This window comes from Pezoporus wallicus, unplaced genomic scaffold (assembly GCF_028554395.1).
Source record: "Pezoporus wallicus isolate ANWC-B61680 ecotype Strahan unplaced genomic scaffold, APGP_CSIRO_Pwel_v1 contig_15, whole genome shotgun sequence".
NCBI classification, from domain to species: Eukaryota; Metazoa; Chordata; class Aves; order Psittaciformes; family Psittacidae; genus Pezoporus; species Pezoporus wallicus.
The window spans coordinates 106,128-122,284 of NW_026642870.1; the positions used below are offsets into that span (position 1 = coordinate 106,128).

Sequence of the window (16,157 nt, forward strand, 5' to 3'; positions counted from 1 at the left end):
CTTCCCTACTGGCTGCTGTCCTCAGAATTCCTTTGAAAGGCAGTTCCTGAGGATTTTGGTGATTAACAGGAAATTGGAACACAGAAAATCCTATGCATTTTCCAACTCTCAAGTGCTGTTTCAGTTTTTATGAACTTGTGCCTCAACTACACAACTGTGTACCAGAAATAAAGAGACCTAGTACAGAAACCTAGGGAGGACTTAAAAAGAACCAAAACATTTACTTAAAAAAAAAAAAAGTGTGTGTGTGTGTATGTCAAAATACAGGCGATTCTGAAGCTTCAAAATTATCCAAAACATGTGGGAGTTTCCTCATATGGCTATGTGGACATGTCCACAGATATTTTTTCTGGTGACAGGAGGGACCTTTCCAGAACTTCTTTATCTGTGGCCAAGCAGCTTATACAGTAGTTTAACTGTGCTAGAGTAAGTGATTGTCTGAAGAAAGGCCAAGAAATACTTGGCAGGTACTCTGCCATCTCTGCAGATGAGATAATCCGAAAGACCAATTTATAAGCTGTAGGATGCAACCCCATTCCCTACATCTATCATGAGGTGATTTACAATGTGATTCAAAAAAGCAGTAGAATCCAGAGGTCATGATCCTTTATTTCTTGAATAGTTTAGAGACACTTAGCAGTGAGCCAAGAGCAAACCCAGTAACTTTCAGACTTCAGCCACTACTATTCAGAAAGTTAAAAACTGAGATTCCAGACTTGCTCCACAGATGCATGCCTACACCCCAGTGGTCACTAGTTTTCCATGTCATGTAGCCTTGTACTTCTGGTGAATGCTTAGCAACACTACAAATAAGGCCCATAGTGCTAAGGTACATGATTGTTACTGCAGTGAGTTGCAGTGGCTCACTAAACAACCAGTTTCTCCTTCCAAAAGACACGTTCCTCAAAGATTCTGTCCTATATTGTCTGTTTTGTTTGGTTTTGTTTAAATTCCAAACCATGTATGACCCGACATAAAATCTACTTAGTTAAGGCAAGTAATCTGCTTGTAAGAATGCTGTGCATATAAACTATAATTATGTAAGCTTTTAAATTGTAGGTACTTATCTTGGATGTTTCTTTGGAATTTACTTGCCCGTGTATTTTTCCAATTAGCAGAACCTGAAACACCTTGCAGATAATGCTTCTTAGGACACAGGCACAAATGCTTGTGAAGGCACTTTGCCCAAAAAGCTTCCAAGATTTTAATTACTAAGCACACACAGGGCAAACTTTCTGAACACCAGTACATTGTATTGTTACTGCTCTTGCATCAGAGCCCACAGTAGATGGAACTGAACTCTGGTTACTGGATAGATTTGCAGACTTGTTTTGCAAGTTAAATTAACTCTTCTCCTAAAGGCACAGGATATAATTTTCATATGACACTTAGGCAGGGAAAGGACATTCTCCCACTCCAGGAATCTTTAAAAAGCCTGTCTTGCAGCAGACCACTGGTTTCATTCGTGCCATCTTCTTTTTTTCCAAGAAAAAACTACAGTTTAAAGCCTTTTTCATTATATCTATGAATCGTCACACAGCCATGATATGATACTGGCCTGGGCATGGCTGCTACTCCTGTGATAATGCCCGTCGCAGGGTCATAACAAAGAATAGTGTCTGTGGCTTCACCATTTTCTCGTCTTCCACCAAGGATATAGATTTTTCCATTACACACAGACATGCCACAGTTCTCCTGTTTCAAAATACACAAAGAAATACATGATTATTTAAACAGCAGTACCTCAATTCCCAGTGCAGAAGGATTGCATTGTGACTACAGTTTGTAAACAGACTGGCTTATACTGTTCCCTCCTGGAAGGGGCAATGCAGAAAATCCTATTTTTCTGCAGTAATTGGGGAAATCAGAAGCACAATTCCTCAGAAAAGACTATTTCAGGTCTAGGGCTTCACTATACATAGCTCAGACAAGGGATACAACGGAACACAGCTGAACTCTGCACTTACCAGTTAAACATCTGAGAAAAGGAAATGAGAAGAGAACAAAGGTTTGCAGAAGAGGGGCCGCAGTAGGTAGTATTAATACAAAAAATGATAACAAGGAGAGGCACCTCAGAGAAGTAACAGATAATGAAGAGGGATGCAAACAGGGGAAAGGAAAAGAGTTATGACTAAGAAAAGAGTGCATAAGAAAAAGACAGCCCTACGTCTTGCTTGAAGCAAAGAGATAGGATTTTATTTCTTCCTTAAAAGCAGGCATGGAAAAATCTTCTGTTAAATACAAAACACAAACCAAACCAGAGAAATAGAGGGAAGGCCAGCAAAAAGGCCTTTCTGTTAAGGTGGACACCATAGAGCATGTGATTGATGTTTTAAAAACATCAGCAAAACTACCATGGGGACACAGCTTTAAATTCTACTCAGTGTTCCATGTGTGGAAGTGATACTGCTCTTGCTGCTCAAGTCAGACACTCTGTGCTATACAGTGGGTTTTTTCTCACCCTGTAAGAACAGCCTCAGTACTTTTTGCCTGAAAGGCTCTAATCAATTATATGGACATTACTATCGTCAGCCTAAACTGAGTCTAAACATGCAGTAGAACTTGACAGAGATGGATTTTATACAATTAAGACATCATTCATTACACTATTACACTGTTCTCCAACAGTAACAGCTCTCAAACAAGAAGCCTGGACTTGCTAAGAGTGACAGCCAGCTGAATGCTACTGGTTTAGAAGCTTCCTCTTCTGCATGAGCTTCAATTACATAGATGAAGTATAGCAAGAATGGAATCAGATGCCATTTTAACGGGGTTAAACAAGTATACTCATTTCATGCCAAGATACTTATGTCAAAAAATACCTTTCAGATGTCTGCAGGCTTTTTAGTGTTAATTACCTGTCTGCTGAATGTATTCTGTACATGCATCCAGTAGTCCTCAATTGGATCATAGCAGTATATTGCTTTGGTAAGCCCACCAGCAACATAGATCAGATTGTTTAAAGACACAGCCGTAATACATCGTTTTGCAATGGGGATAGTTGCACGGAGCAACCAAGTATTAGTATCAGGATCGTAAGACTGAACCTGAAAGCAAATACATGCATTTCAGATTAAAACCAGAACTCAAAACCTAACCTGGCACACCCACAGAGTTATACAAGGAGAGCCAAAGCAGTAATACCTGGTGGGCAATATCCCCCCATGAAAATCAAGGTAATATAAATATAGGTCTATATATCAATAATGTCTACATACGCACTATGTTCAACATTATTTTCCTAACATTCAAGTTTAAGAATTCACAGAACTTGTGCAGCCAATGAGAGTACCCATGAGGAAGACCAGCATCTGAAGTAACAGCATCTTACTGAGTTAATGTTTTCTACTCTATTCTTTTTTGTATTACTGTACTTCCATACTCCATTCAACAGAACAGTTAAAACAGATCTTTCTCTGATCTGTTTTTAAACCAGGAATACTGCTTACCATAGATAAAAGAAACAATCAAATACAATTAACTCACCTTGTCAGAACACGTGTTGTCATCAGGACCACCCCCAATCACAAAGAGTTTGCCAACACAGCTGGTGACAGCTGGAGAGCTCACAGCTTCTTTAAGGGGAGCCACCTCTGTCCATCGATTAGAAAATGAATCATAACACTCCACACTGCTGAGGCGGTTTTGTCCATCATATCCTCCAACAACATATACCTAATGCAAAGTGGTGAGAACTATCATCATTTCATTTTTAGAGTAGTTATTACATTTAAAGATGAAATTTAATTAAATTTAAAGCTGCAAGAACCATTAATGTTGCTAGGTTTGTGAAGGGACACTTTCCTCTTATTTTTAATTTATAGACAGGAGGAGAAGGATGAAGGGTATTGTCTAAAAATAACAGGTAAAGACTCTCTGGAGAGTTCCATTCAGTCATGTGTGCAATAGCATTGCAAACACATGTCCAAAGTATAGTACTTTTAATACTGAGCTAGAAACTTCCTGTTTGAATGCCATTTGTTACAAAAGGCATCTCTCTGCATTTCTCTTTTTACGTATTAAATTCAGCAACAGCAAGAATCCATCTGAATTTACCTTTGCTTTTCTGAGTTTTGCCTTTTTCATACTTGCTCACAGAACTATTTCTTCCTCTCAGCCTGTAAGCTTTTCTTTCCTTTACTTTCCTGTTGCTTCTCCCATATTCAAGAAGCAGGCCTTATTATTTTTTTACCTTCTTCCCTCTGTTTGCACCAGCTGCAAGTCTCACCTTTAAGAAGTCCAAGGAATACCACAGGCTTCCCTAACCACAGATACCAAGGGATACTGCATCTTTCCTAACTTTCATTAACAGAATCCCATGGGCAGTTGATCCCAACCAGTGGTTTTATGTCAAGGCAAAGTAATATTAAGTAGTGCTGAATACTATGTATGTTTGCTCCACTGTTTTGTTACATACAAACATCCCCACTATAAAACCATTATTAACATACTTACTTTACCAAGAAGAACAGCCATTTTATGACGCCATCTGCCTTTATTTAAGGAGGCAACTCTGATCCAAATGTTAAGTTGAGAGTTATAAATCCAAACATCCCGGCTATTGATTCTTCCACCTTGGAAAACAAAAAATATGCCAATTTCAGTAAATTCACTATTGAATGAGATATTTTAACTATTAACAGACCTCTGTAGAGCAAGCAATGAAAACTTCATGGGTTTTTTAGGTAAAATAAAGATGTATCTATGTTCATACAAACTGACTGAAAAAAAAATCAGTTTCAATGAATTTCAAACATGAGAACATACAACAAGTTATTTTACTCATGTGTGCCTCTCCCAGAAATATGCTAAGATCCCTTCAGATTATTTCTTGAGACTGGAATTCTTTAACTGTTTGTGTGCCTCATGGCACATACATAACCCCAGCTGTTCCTCTATTTGGTTCATGTGTACATCTTGGTTTAGCGTGAGGTGTCCCTGCCCACAGCAGGGCGGTTGGAACTCGATGATCTTAAGGTCCTTTCCCACCCTAACTATTCTATGATTCCATAATCTCCATGGTTTTACAATTTGCTCAAATGACACAGGTACTGCACATCTGAGGAGACAATTTTTTTGTTTGATACATGGGGCCTGGTGTCTAAACCATCAGCTGAACCCTATAAATTTACCCTAGCTAAAAGATGGGATGAGAGGTGTTTAAAAACCTACAGCTATTGCTCATTTCACCCTAAAAGGCTACTATAAATGGATCCCCAACTCAGGTGCTAAAAGGAATTTGTTTCCATTTTACATTCCCACCATGAGAAGAAGCTTAAACTGTTTTAATTTTGGAGTCTGGGAATCCATACGATAGAAGCAAGTCAGCAGCAAGGCACCACTGCTGTGCTGCTCTCAGACATATGGTGGTTTAACCAGAATACAGCATGTTTTGTAGCAAAGAGAATGCTGCTGGGAAAAGATTGCTTGGGATTTGTTGCTTCAGATTTTTCCAACTGTTGCTGCAAACAGGCTGTTAGTATATTTTAAAGCAGCGTATTTAAGGGGCAGAAACTTGTCTCCTTAAGTACAGTTGATATCCTGGAATCAGCTGTAAAAACCTGTCAATTAATACCAAGCAAAAGTCCTAGAAAACACAGTCTGTAGTCTATAGACAGTTTATAGTGAAATTGGTTTGGGGCTGGTGGTCACCACTGACAAAGTGACTTTCAGGCTAGCTACTGGAAGCTCACGGTACAAAGATCTGTAACACTACTTACAAAGAAAGAAAAAAACAAAACACACAGCAAAGAAAAAACAAAGCCTTGAATATTTTTAGGATTATTCACCTGAAACAAGAATATCATTCCGCAGGGCACACACTGCATACTCAGACTTGGTAAACTCTGGAAGTTTAGCCAGTGACTTCCACTCTCCTGTTACAGGATCGTAGCACTCAGTATATGGCAAATTAAACCCTCCAACTCGTTCACAGCCTCCAACAACAACAATCACCTCAGAATAACCAGTAGATCTAGAAAAGAGAACACAGAAAACCCAGATGTAGAGGATATTTAGTAGTACATGGAGGCCAAACACCATTGTATTCAAACTGTGTGAAAACAAGAAAGTTTATTATTTAGCATTAACTTCTACAGCAAAGAAAGAGTCATTTAGCAAAGAGAGGTTTTGACTGTTCCCAGCTGTCTCATTACACAACAGGTTACCACACAGAAAGGTGCTGTAAGTGGTGGAATTGCATTGCACAACATCCTGTGTGAAAATCAAATAATTAAATACAGAAAACCCTTACTCTAGAAATACTTTTCCTTTGACTGTGTACCTAGAGATAGCAGAAACAGAGTTCAAGTGAGGCCAGACAGTGAGGTAAACAGTCACAATGAAACCAGTCCCCATGAACCCTTCCCAATCACATAATTCATAGGACTTTACATTGCTTAATTATTCAGTTTTAAAAGGTTAGGTTCTTTACTGGCCAAAAAAAAAAAAAAAAAAAAAAAGGCATTTAATCACCAAAATAAGGGAAAAGAGACCTTAGAGCCAAAAAAAAGCCAGTTAAAAAAGTGAAAAAGTGCAGTGATAGAAGAAAACATTAAGGAAGCTGAAATAAGCATTCAAGCCTAAAGCAAAACCTAAAACTCTGTACGAAAAAAATAAGCATTAGTCTACAATGTACACAAATAACCCTTTAAATTATATTCCACACACTCAGTCTCCTTCTGTTAACCCAATGCTTCTGCATTATACATACTCTGTTCACAGCAATAACAGAATTCATTATGTTAATCCACATTTGAATGTAGAGAATTAATCATCTTTGACATGCAATCAAACTATGACCAACTTTCATTCCTCCTCTCAAATTTACAGTGTCTAGCAACTGTTTGTCAAAATCCTTTCTTTTTAGGGCATTTTCAGCAGAAAGGATTTTGCACTGATACAGTTATTTCAAGGACTGCTTGAAATTAATTAGGTAAAACTGAATGCAAGATTAATCTTATTTTTGGTAAACCTTTTTGCTGTGTCCTGCTTTAACTCTGATTCCAGTATATGATCTTATTCATACTACTGCTAAGTACTGAGGTTCTCTCCCCACTCCCCTTACCCCCAAAAAAACCCAAACCAACCCCAAACCAAATTATGACTGCATTTGTGATAGAAGTTGCACGATCCCTCCTCAAATTTCCCAATGGGAGCTTATGTACGTATTAACTTATATAACCCAATGACATTTCCCTGGTTTGAAACATGAGTAGTAAAACCACTTAGCCCTTCTATATCTCCTGGTCATGACCATGATTTAAATATACCATATATATTTCTACTCAGAGTATTTTAAATAGGCAAAGGCTATGCTAAATGTAAGCTTACACAAACAAAGATAGGTAACTGAGGAAGCATACTCACGTACCTGGACTAGTCAGAAGAAACACTCTCTTCAGCTGCTCAGCTCTCAAGTCATGCTCCTTCCTGGTTTCTATGTATTTACTGTTACTGGTTTTTGGTTTTTTGAGGAACAACTCTGAAAAGAATCTCTCAAAGGATAAGAGAGGGGAAGTTCCTGTGCCAGAAAGCATCACTCAGGAAAAGAATTTCCTTAAAAGCAAGGTACTCATCTCAATTTGCCTTAAAAGCAAGCCCAGATACATCAGCTAACTGTATGTATGGAGGAAGACTGTTGATTACTTTTTAGATTAGAATCAAGACCTCCATTGCTTACTGAAAATCTTACTGTACCAGATTATCAACCTGTATTTTAACACTAAATGAACCCAAAATCTTTGACTGGGGAAAGCTCTGTTCATTGCTATGACGGAGTTTTGCTCTTTAACGAAAATATTCATTTAGTACAGTACTTCAAATCCACCAAAAACCAAAACTTTTCCCCATCGTTTTAGTACCCATCTAACTGCATCCTTTCTTCAGTTAAGAAACATTCTGTCTGTTAGGTCTCCTTGAAGGAGCCTTGCACTCTACAGGGTTTAAGGTTAATTTCAAAACACTGCAAATGACAGAGGGTACATAATAAAAGTCCTCCTTGCAGCCCTCAGAAGAAATAGTGTGAACAGAATAACAGAGGTGAGCTAAAACAGGCACCAGACAGATTCCAGGAGACACCCTCCTCTCAGTAAGAGGTGCACAAAATAGAAAAGGGGGGGTGGAAGACAGCCCACAGTGCCATATAATCCCCTGCAGTCTCAAGAGCAGGTTTCCAAGGGTCCTGAGTTACATGCAGACCTACAGATGAGGTGAGAATGCCAGCCAACACAGCGTCAGCTGGACTGAAGTACTTGCAGTAGTTCAGACGCATTACATTCAAATTTAAGTCTGGCAGACAAATTTCAGAACTCTGGTAAATCACTACTATTTTTTAGTTCACTTTTGGACAGCAAATGGGATGACAGATTATAAAGTGAAACACTCATCTCCTTGGGGGGGGGGGGGGAATAAGGGACTACACTAAAGCCAAGGGGCTACATTATAACAAAAAAGGATGCATTAGAATGAATAAATGTAGTAACTTCTAATTAATTGAAGAGAACACTCACATATTGTTACCAGACAGCTTAACAGAAACTGTGTGACTGAAGAATTCACAGGTACATGAAAATCTGGAGATAATTCAAAGCACACAGTAGGAAGAGCTTGTTTTGTATACGAAAATGTGTTATTGCTTACTGCTTGATCTCAACTTGGAGATCTGCCATGCAACACAAGCAGCAGGGGACAAGACAGACTTAAAAAGTGCATGAGAGACAACCTCAAGATGTCACTAAGTTGCTGTAAGTAAATGAAAAGGTCTTTCAGACAGACATGCCTAGTGGGAAGACAGCAAGCAGGCAACCGTTAGAATGCATTTGAAACACTGATTTACTTCAGGGAATTCTTCACTGGCTTCAGAAAGGAAAAACAAAATAAAAACCAACTACAAATTGCATTCCACACTGTTATTCTGAAACAATTGGTTAGAACCCGCTTCACCTGGAGGTGTGCACATACACAAGCAATCACAATCAAAACAGTAAAACCACTGGTGTGGGAATTCCTGATCCTGCAGCCTGACTCCTTTTAGCAACAGTTTATATACAAAAAGAAATTGAGGAATGCAAGAAAGAAGGAAAAGAGCTCGAGTGTCTGCTCCTCCCCCCCCCCCACCGAAAGATGGGGGAAGGGGACCTGGTAACTGTTTTAAAACATGATCTCTCTTTGCTATAGGCAACAGAAACAACCAGGCAACAGAAACAAATGACAAAGAACTATTCCATGAATGTAACATAGAAAAGGGGAAAAAATTGCTGCTGGGAGGTCAGCCAGTTTTTCTCTTTGTAAATTACTTCTCTTGTTCCTGCCTACTCGAATCACAGTGCAGTTTAATACGGTTGGCAGTAAAGCAAACAAACCCCACAAACTTTGAAAACAACTCTTCCCTTCTCCAGCTTCAGAAATCCCCTGCATTAGGCAAGTTAATTGCTCTATAACCTAGAACACTACCCTGAGGCTGTTGAGATTCTCAAGTACACACACACCATGCACTCGGACAAAACTGTTAGGTCTGAGAGGATTTGCTTTCTTTATCACACCGAGTAACAGGCATAGAACAAGCACCACACGAGATGCCCACACAAGATACAGCCCCCCTCCCATTGCTCATGAAACAAGGAGGTCTTTGGTCTGAACTCGCTCCCCAAGGCCCACACTCAGGGTATGAAATGCCTTCAAAACTACCAGTGTAACAGTTTCCAAACTGCCATGAACCACAAGTTTTCAAAGACCTTGCATGGCAGCGTACAGCTTAGAGAACCTGGCAGCGGGGCTTCTCTCACAGCAGGATTGAAGACTGGAAAGCCACTAATGGGGCAAACGTTCACCAAGTAATTTTTTTTCCCCCATAAACAAGCCTTTAACACATGCCAAAAACAATAAAGGTTCCGTGCACAGTGACTGTACAGCAACCACATATGACTAAGAGTAAACAAAGAGTAACTCCTAACACAATCTGTCTCAGTTCATTGCATCACCTTAATATAACACGTGATTTTATAACTACAGCTCAAATCAGCTGGAGTTAACAATAAACCAGCTATCATGTCAGCCTTCATGGGGAGGTAAGGCTGGGGAAAGACATTTTCAGAAGAAATGAATCACAACCACCATTGCTCATAAATGCCACTAATGGACTCTTCCTCGTTTCTTCTTACGACCTCAGACACCCATTTGTGTAACACGTTATTAAGTCGCAGCAATTCTGAATTATTAAAATGTCATAGAATAAGCATGAAACTGTCCTGTAATTCTGTAAAAATGCAAGATTTAGTTTCTTCAGCAAAGAACGTGTTGTTCTGCTGTCTGTTGTCTATTACAAATCCCTGTACTACTCCATCTGTAAGGTATTTGTGATGTAGCAAGTGAACACTTTGACTATATATCCCCATCCTTTATAGTATGCTGTACACTTCCATCACTTCATTATAAAAAGAAGGTTGGGAAATGGGACGGTTTACCTGCTATAGCACAGACAGTTCTTTTCAAGTCGCTGCTGTTGAACAAACTAACTTCAGATCTCACCTAGCAAACATGAACCTTTAGAAAGTATTTTACATGCAAGGCAATATGAGTTCACTTACCCGAACAGTCCTTTCTTTCATGGCAATAATCTGTGCAAAAAGCCTCACTTACATACAGAAGCGTAACCGCAGTGGCTCCAGAATGGGACATAGAATCACTTGCAAGAGATGTTTCGTTTCTGGGCATGTGTCTATCAAACACCTGTACAGCAAACTACATCCTTCTGCTACAGAAATAAGGGGAGAGAGAGAAAATTCCTCACCTGCGTGGCCTAGTTCTGGGAGACATCATTTCATTTCCAAGGATATGGTATCGCCTGGCTTCATGCAGCAGCTGATAGCACTCTGGGGAGTTCTGAATCAGCTGGTCCACTTCCACAGTCTGAACGAAGTAGTTCGGGTGTAACAACGGGAGCCTGACGTGTGTCAGAAGTTCATGCAAAACTGGCCTTCGCAACTCGACCGCCCGGTACACCCAGCGCATGACAGCCTCAAACACCATCTCCTCCTTACTGATCACCAGTTCATCGCTGCAAATGTAATCGATAAGCTCATCCTTCCCCAGCTCGAGGAATTCTTCATGCTGGGACACATCCTCAAATGTCTGAAGAGCAAAGTTTCTGCACTTGGTGAACAGTGTCTTGAGCGAGTGTGCATCTGCAAAGCGCTGGATGCCCAGGCAATTGCAAGGATCCAGCTGTTCTTCCAGGAACTTGGCGCAGGCGTCGCGCAGAACGCTGATTTGAAAGAGACTTGATGTTTCAAAGAGATACTGCACATTCTCTGTAGTGATTTTCACTTTGCCCGTGTATACATACTGCAAAAAGCAATCCATAGCTTCAGCAAGAATGCCATTGATCTCCACCAGCATCTCCCTGCTCTCCCTGTGGTCATTGCAGAACATAGCTCTGAAGTAACTGCTGCAGGCTGAGAGAACAGCTCGGTGGCAGGGAAACTCCCTTCCCTCCACGCAGATAATAACATCTGTGAACAACCGGCTGTCTCGGAATTCATTGAAGATCTGGAGAATGCTTTCGGCATGGGATGATCCCGAGGAGAAGTCGAAAAACTCAGGGCCTGACAACGACTTTGGGTCCATTTCAAACACTTTCCGCTTGGTGGCAGGGGAATCTCGTATCCCGCTATCCTCTCTATTCAGTCTGCGTCCCAATATTAGTACCATTGTTACATCAGTTGGCTATAGAGTCATTGAGAAATATTTGCAGAGCTTCTCCTTCACAGTGCTACGGTCTGAAAAATTAAAACACTTCAGTACTCAGTCTGGTACAGTCCTAATTTCATCATGAGAATTAGACAAAACACTTGTCTGGTCACTATGAACTGTGACTATTTTTGGCCTTTACTAGAGGTGACACAGTATCACAGGGCAAATGACCTTGCACAGGACAATGTTCGGCTACACATTAATTGCAAAGGATACCCATAGAACACGTGTTCTGGATGGCAAGTTCTGAATGTCCCTGCACCACTTGATTAGTGTTCAAAACAAAAACCCAACTGGGATCTTGCCTCTGGCTGGTCATCTGACAGAAGCCAAGGATTTCCTAGATAAAGATCCAGAGGTTGGGGTTTTCTCTTTCCAAATGAGAAAATTTCAGCTGGAGCCTCAAAGTACAAGTGTAACAGCACTACTCCGAAAGGGGGAAAGGAAGAGGAGACCGAAACCTCCAAAGTAAAAGTTCAGTTATAATAAAAATCACTGCTTCCAATATATATAAATATATTAGGAAGGCTTACAATGTTAAGTGTTCAGTAACATTCAGATATCTCAATGAATAACCTTGTCTGTAAGTTTTCACCTGTTCATCCCAGCATCTAAAAATGAGTTGTCCAATAGCCTAAAATTAAATTAAACATTAACGTAAACTGCTAGCACCCAAAACAGAATGAAAGCAGAACTGCATTTGTTTGTATAAAACTAGTGGAAATAAGAACAAAAGGCAACTTTTACTGAGGACAGGGAAAGTTTCTGTTTTCCACAGTACTACTAGCAAATAATTACTAGCAGAAGGTTTGCTCAAACACTTTACAGTTTCACATACAAGTGTACGACGTTCTCCCCTGCACGCAGACATGTTCACATTTATCAGAGCACTGACATTGCCAAAATCAAGTACTCAAATGTTAGCACATGCTGATATTGAAGCCCATAAGGAAATGCAGCTGACTTGGCAGAGAGCGCGTGTTAGAGCTGATGTGAGCCACCGATCTACCAGCAATAGGGCTTTTTGCCACTCCTGAGCTCTGAAATGAACGTCCACCAAAATACAGTGAGGCTGACACAGGTAACATTCCAGATGCATGTCATATTTATCTGTATGTCTTAGAAGGACATGCACAGAATTACTTTAAAGTTTATGGAAGCTTTTGTCATGATTCTGCAAGGCTGTATTCAGTTTCCCTCATTCACCACTTACACAGTCAGTAAACATCAGCTCCTCTCAGCAATGCCATTTCCTGACGTGCTAGCATCTTTAGGGCTGCAATTACCCCATCCAAGTCTGCCTACATCATTGCTTAATATAGAACACAATGAGCAGGCTTTTTTTAAACAGGCTTTTTACAGAGCAGCTTTAAAAGGCACCATCTTAACCAAGAGCAAGAGAAGAGCATGTGTGCTGTACATTTTACTCATTGAGAAAAGAGGGTTTAAAGCCATCATTTTACATATAAATTTTTTAAAGCGTATTTACAAGGTAGGTGCTCGGTATGGCTCATTTACCCTACAAAACACTTAATTTACCCTACAAAATACTTAACTGTCATTGAAACAGGATCAGTTGTCACTTGGATGCCTGGAAAACACTGCTGCAATGAGCCTATCTAATAACTGATTGCTTAAGAGAGATTTTAAAGAGGCAGAAATAGACAGTCTATCAGTAGTTGATACTCTATCCAGCGCATTTCACAACCACTCTATCCTGGAATGACACAAGCTAGATGAAAAACAAAACCAACAACAACAACCACCACCTCCTCACCAGCTTTAACACTCTAACCCTTACAGCGAACTTTATCTGCAATTAATTCCACACTACTCAGCAGAAACGAAGCACCAGCAGTAGCAGGGGGAAATATACCCACAAAAACATAAACGCTAAAGGCTTGATTCCAGTGTCACAGATTTAAATCAGAAGAATGCCATTAAAACTAATGGAGCTTTTCCAAAGCAAAGTTAGCCTGAAATCACAAGCAAGACACTGGTTTGTTGCATAAAAGAGCAAAATACAGCAACCAAGCGAAAAATAAAGGCCTTCAAGATGAAATCTCATTATGTGAGATGTTAAGACTTGAGAAGACACTACATGATGCAATCACTAATAAACAGAAATAAAGGCTCTGGGTTAAGACTGCTCACTAAAGGAAGCAATGTCTCTTTGTGTTTGGAACAGCACAAAATTAGTGGTCAGCAAATGATTTTTTTTTTTTATGTCCCAAAGGATTAAAGAAATGGGGAACTAAAAAAATCCATGGAAAAAACCAAATCAAGGGGATAAATACTGCAAATTCACAAAGCAGAGAATGGAAAGGAAAAAGAACCACACTCCACCACAGAAATTACTGCTTTTGAATAGACTATGCTTTAGTTTCTATCTACAGTAAATTACTTCTGTAGGTTTGTTCAACCAAAGTAATTTTGTAAGACTATCAGTAACACCACTGCATGTTTGGCTCTATCAGATGTGATAGGGCCTTCTTGCAAACCTTGCTCTGGCAGCCATTGCCAGCTGCCTGCCCCATGGTTCAACCTCAACTCTGGAAAGGCAGACGGCATTCTGTGCCTGAAGTCAAGCGCTTAGCGTGCAAAGGAGGGAAACACACAGAGGAAGGTGTACCTGCCTGCACCTTGTGTGTGTGCATATGAAGGTACTTACACATGCCAACAGGCTCTGCACTATGGAGCATCAATCATTTAGAGACTGTAACATTTGAGATCTTGTCAGTAAATGAAATGAAGCAAAAGAGAAACAGGTTTTCCACCCAAACAACTAATGGGAATTATTATATCAAAACCCCACAAAGTGCACTGGATCACTTGCCTGAGCGAGGGTCAGCAAGGACAGACCTTAAGCAAACCAGAGAGTCTACCCATGGAAAAAAAAAAGCTGGAAAAAAAAAAAGCAAATCACACTTTCTATCAACAGGTTTTAACAATTACATACAAATGCAGACACGGCTCCAACGTTACCTGCACATCTCAAAACTAAGCTGTATGCACCAGAAGATCAGGTTCCTCCATGTCCATGGCTTGTCTGCTCAAGATGTTTCTCAGAAATAACCTAAGACCCCAAGTTCACAGGCCAGTAAATGAGATCTATAAAATACCTGCTCTATCACCTTCCATCAGTAAATCCTCCTATGCAATTTACGTTTATGTACCCTAAACTCCTCCTTCCTCCTCCTACAACATCCTCATGTATCTTACCCCTCTGCCGTCATCCGCAGCTCTGGACACAGTTAGCAGCTTTCTGGTAGAGCTGTTTGCCTGTCACTTGCATGCCACATGCCTGTTAGCAGAACTCTTGGAAAGCAGTAGAAGAAACACACAACCAGGGTCAGGGCAAGACCCTTGGCTATCAGGTTGTGCAGGACTCATCAGGTGCTCAGAGCTCCACTGCAAAGCTCACCCTCAGGGGGTAGTTTCACAAGTACATGCCAGGCTGCATCCTTGGAGTGTGACCAGCAGCAGGTTGAGGGAGGGGATTCTCCTCCTCTACCCATCTCTGGTGAGGCCCCCCTGCTGCAGTCCTGCATCCAGCTCTGGGGCAACAACACAAGAGGGAAGTGGGGCTGTTCAAGCGAGTCCAGAGGAGGCCACGGAGATGCTGCGAGGGCTGAAGCAGCTCTGCTCTGGAGCCGCTCTGCTGTGGAGCCAGGCTGAGAGACCTGGGCTGGTTCAGCCTGGAGAAGAGAAGGGTCCTGAAGGGGAGATCTTAGAGCAGCTCCAGTGCCTAAAGGGGCTACAGGAAACCTGGAAAGGGCCTTTGGACAAGGGCAGGTGGTGATAGGAAAAGGGGGAATGGCTTTAACCTGATAGAGGGGAGACTGAGATTAGGCAGAAATCCTTCCCTGTGAGGGTGCTGAGGTGCTGGTACAGGGTGCCCAGAGAAGCTGTGGCTGCCCCATCCCTGGCAGTGTTCAAGGCCAGGCTGGACGGGGCTTGGAGCAACCTGCTCTAGTGGAAGGTGTCTCTGTCTGTGGAAGGTGTTGAAACTGGATGAGCTTTAAGGTCCCTTCTAACCCAAACCAGTCTGGGATACCTGAGGCTGAGACGGGCTTCTGTTGCTGCCAGTGGAGGTTGCTTTCACTCTGTGCCTGCTGCCGCGTCAGGTCAGCACAGGCAGTTGCGTTGTGTGGCCGCACCAGTGACCGTCTGCAAAGGGAGAAAAGAAGGCGCTAGAACAGGCAGCTGCCCCGGGAAGGGCAGGAGCCACCGGCACAGCCCAGTACCCTCATGGCACTGGGGACACTGCTGGCATAGTGGGGCCTGCAGAGCAGTCACATCTATTAGCTGTACGATGCTCATAACAGCACCCCCAATGCAGCTGAACTAACTAAATAAAGGGTATTTTCATTCTGAAGCATAGGAACTGCAGCTCAGGTTTAGCC

The 16,157-nt window shown here is 41.2% G+C and overlaps 1 protein-coding gene across 1 annotated transcript; it reads right to left on the reverse strand.

Moving 5' to 3' along the window:
* Positions 1-591: 591 nt before the first annotated feature.
* On the reverse strand, positions 592-15,907 carry KLHL24 (kelch like family member 24). Its single transcript, XM_057432976.1, has 7 exons — positions 15,809-15,907; positions 10,790-11,777; positions 5,790-5,974; positions 4,456-4,574; positions 3,487-3,675; positions 2,859-3,047; positions 592-1,695 (listed from the first exon to the last, which is right to left on the reverse strand). The coding sequence occupies exons 2-7, from the start codon at positions 11,707-11,709 to the stop codon at positions 1,495-1,497; spliced, it is 1,803 nt and encodes a 600-aa protein (XP_057288959.1). The 5' UTR covers positions 11,710-11,777; positions 15,809-15,907; the 3' UTR covers positions 592-1,494.
* Between the last annotated feature and the right edge of the window lie 250 nt (positions 15,908-16,157).

Bases quoted from the DNA above. Each gene is read 5' to 3' on its own strand.
- KLHL24 (XM_057432976.1), bottom strand. From the start codon at position 11,709: ATGGTACTAATATTGGGACGCAGACTGAATAGAGAGGATAGCGGGATA. The intron at 5,975-10,789 runs GTGAGGAATTTT...TCTCTTTTCTAG, and splicing joins CCCAGAACTAGGCCACGCAG to ATCTACTGGTTATTCTGAGG. The intron at 4,575-5,789 runs GTGAATAATCCT...TTGTTTTCCAAG, and splicing joins GAATGATATTCTTGTTTCAG to GTGGAAGAATCAATAGCCGG.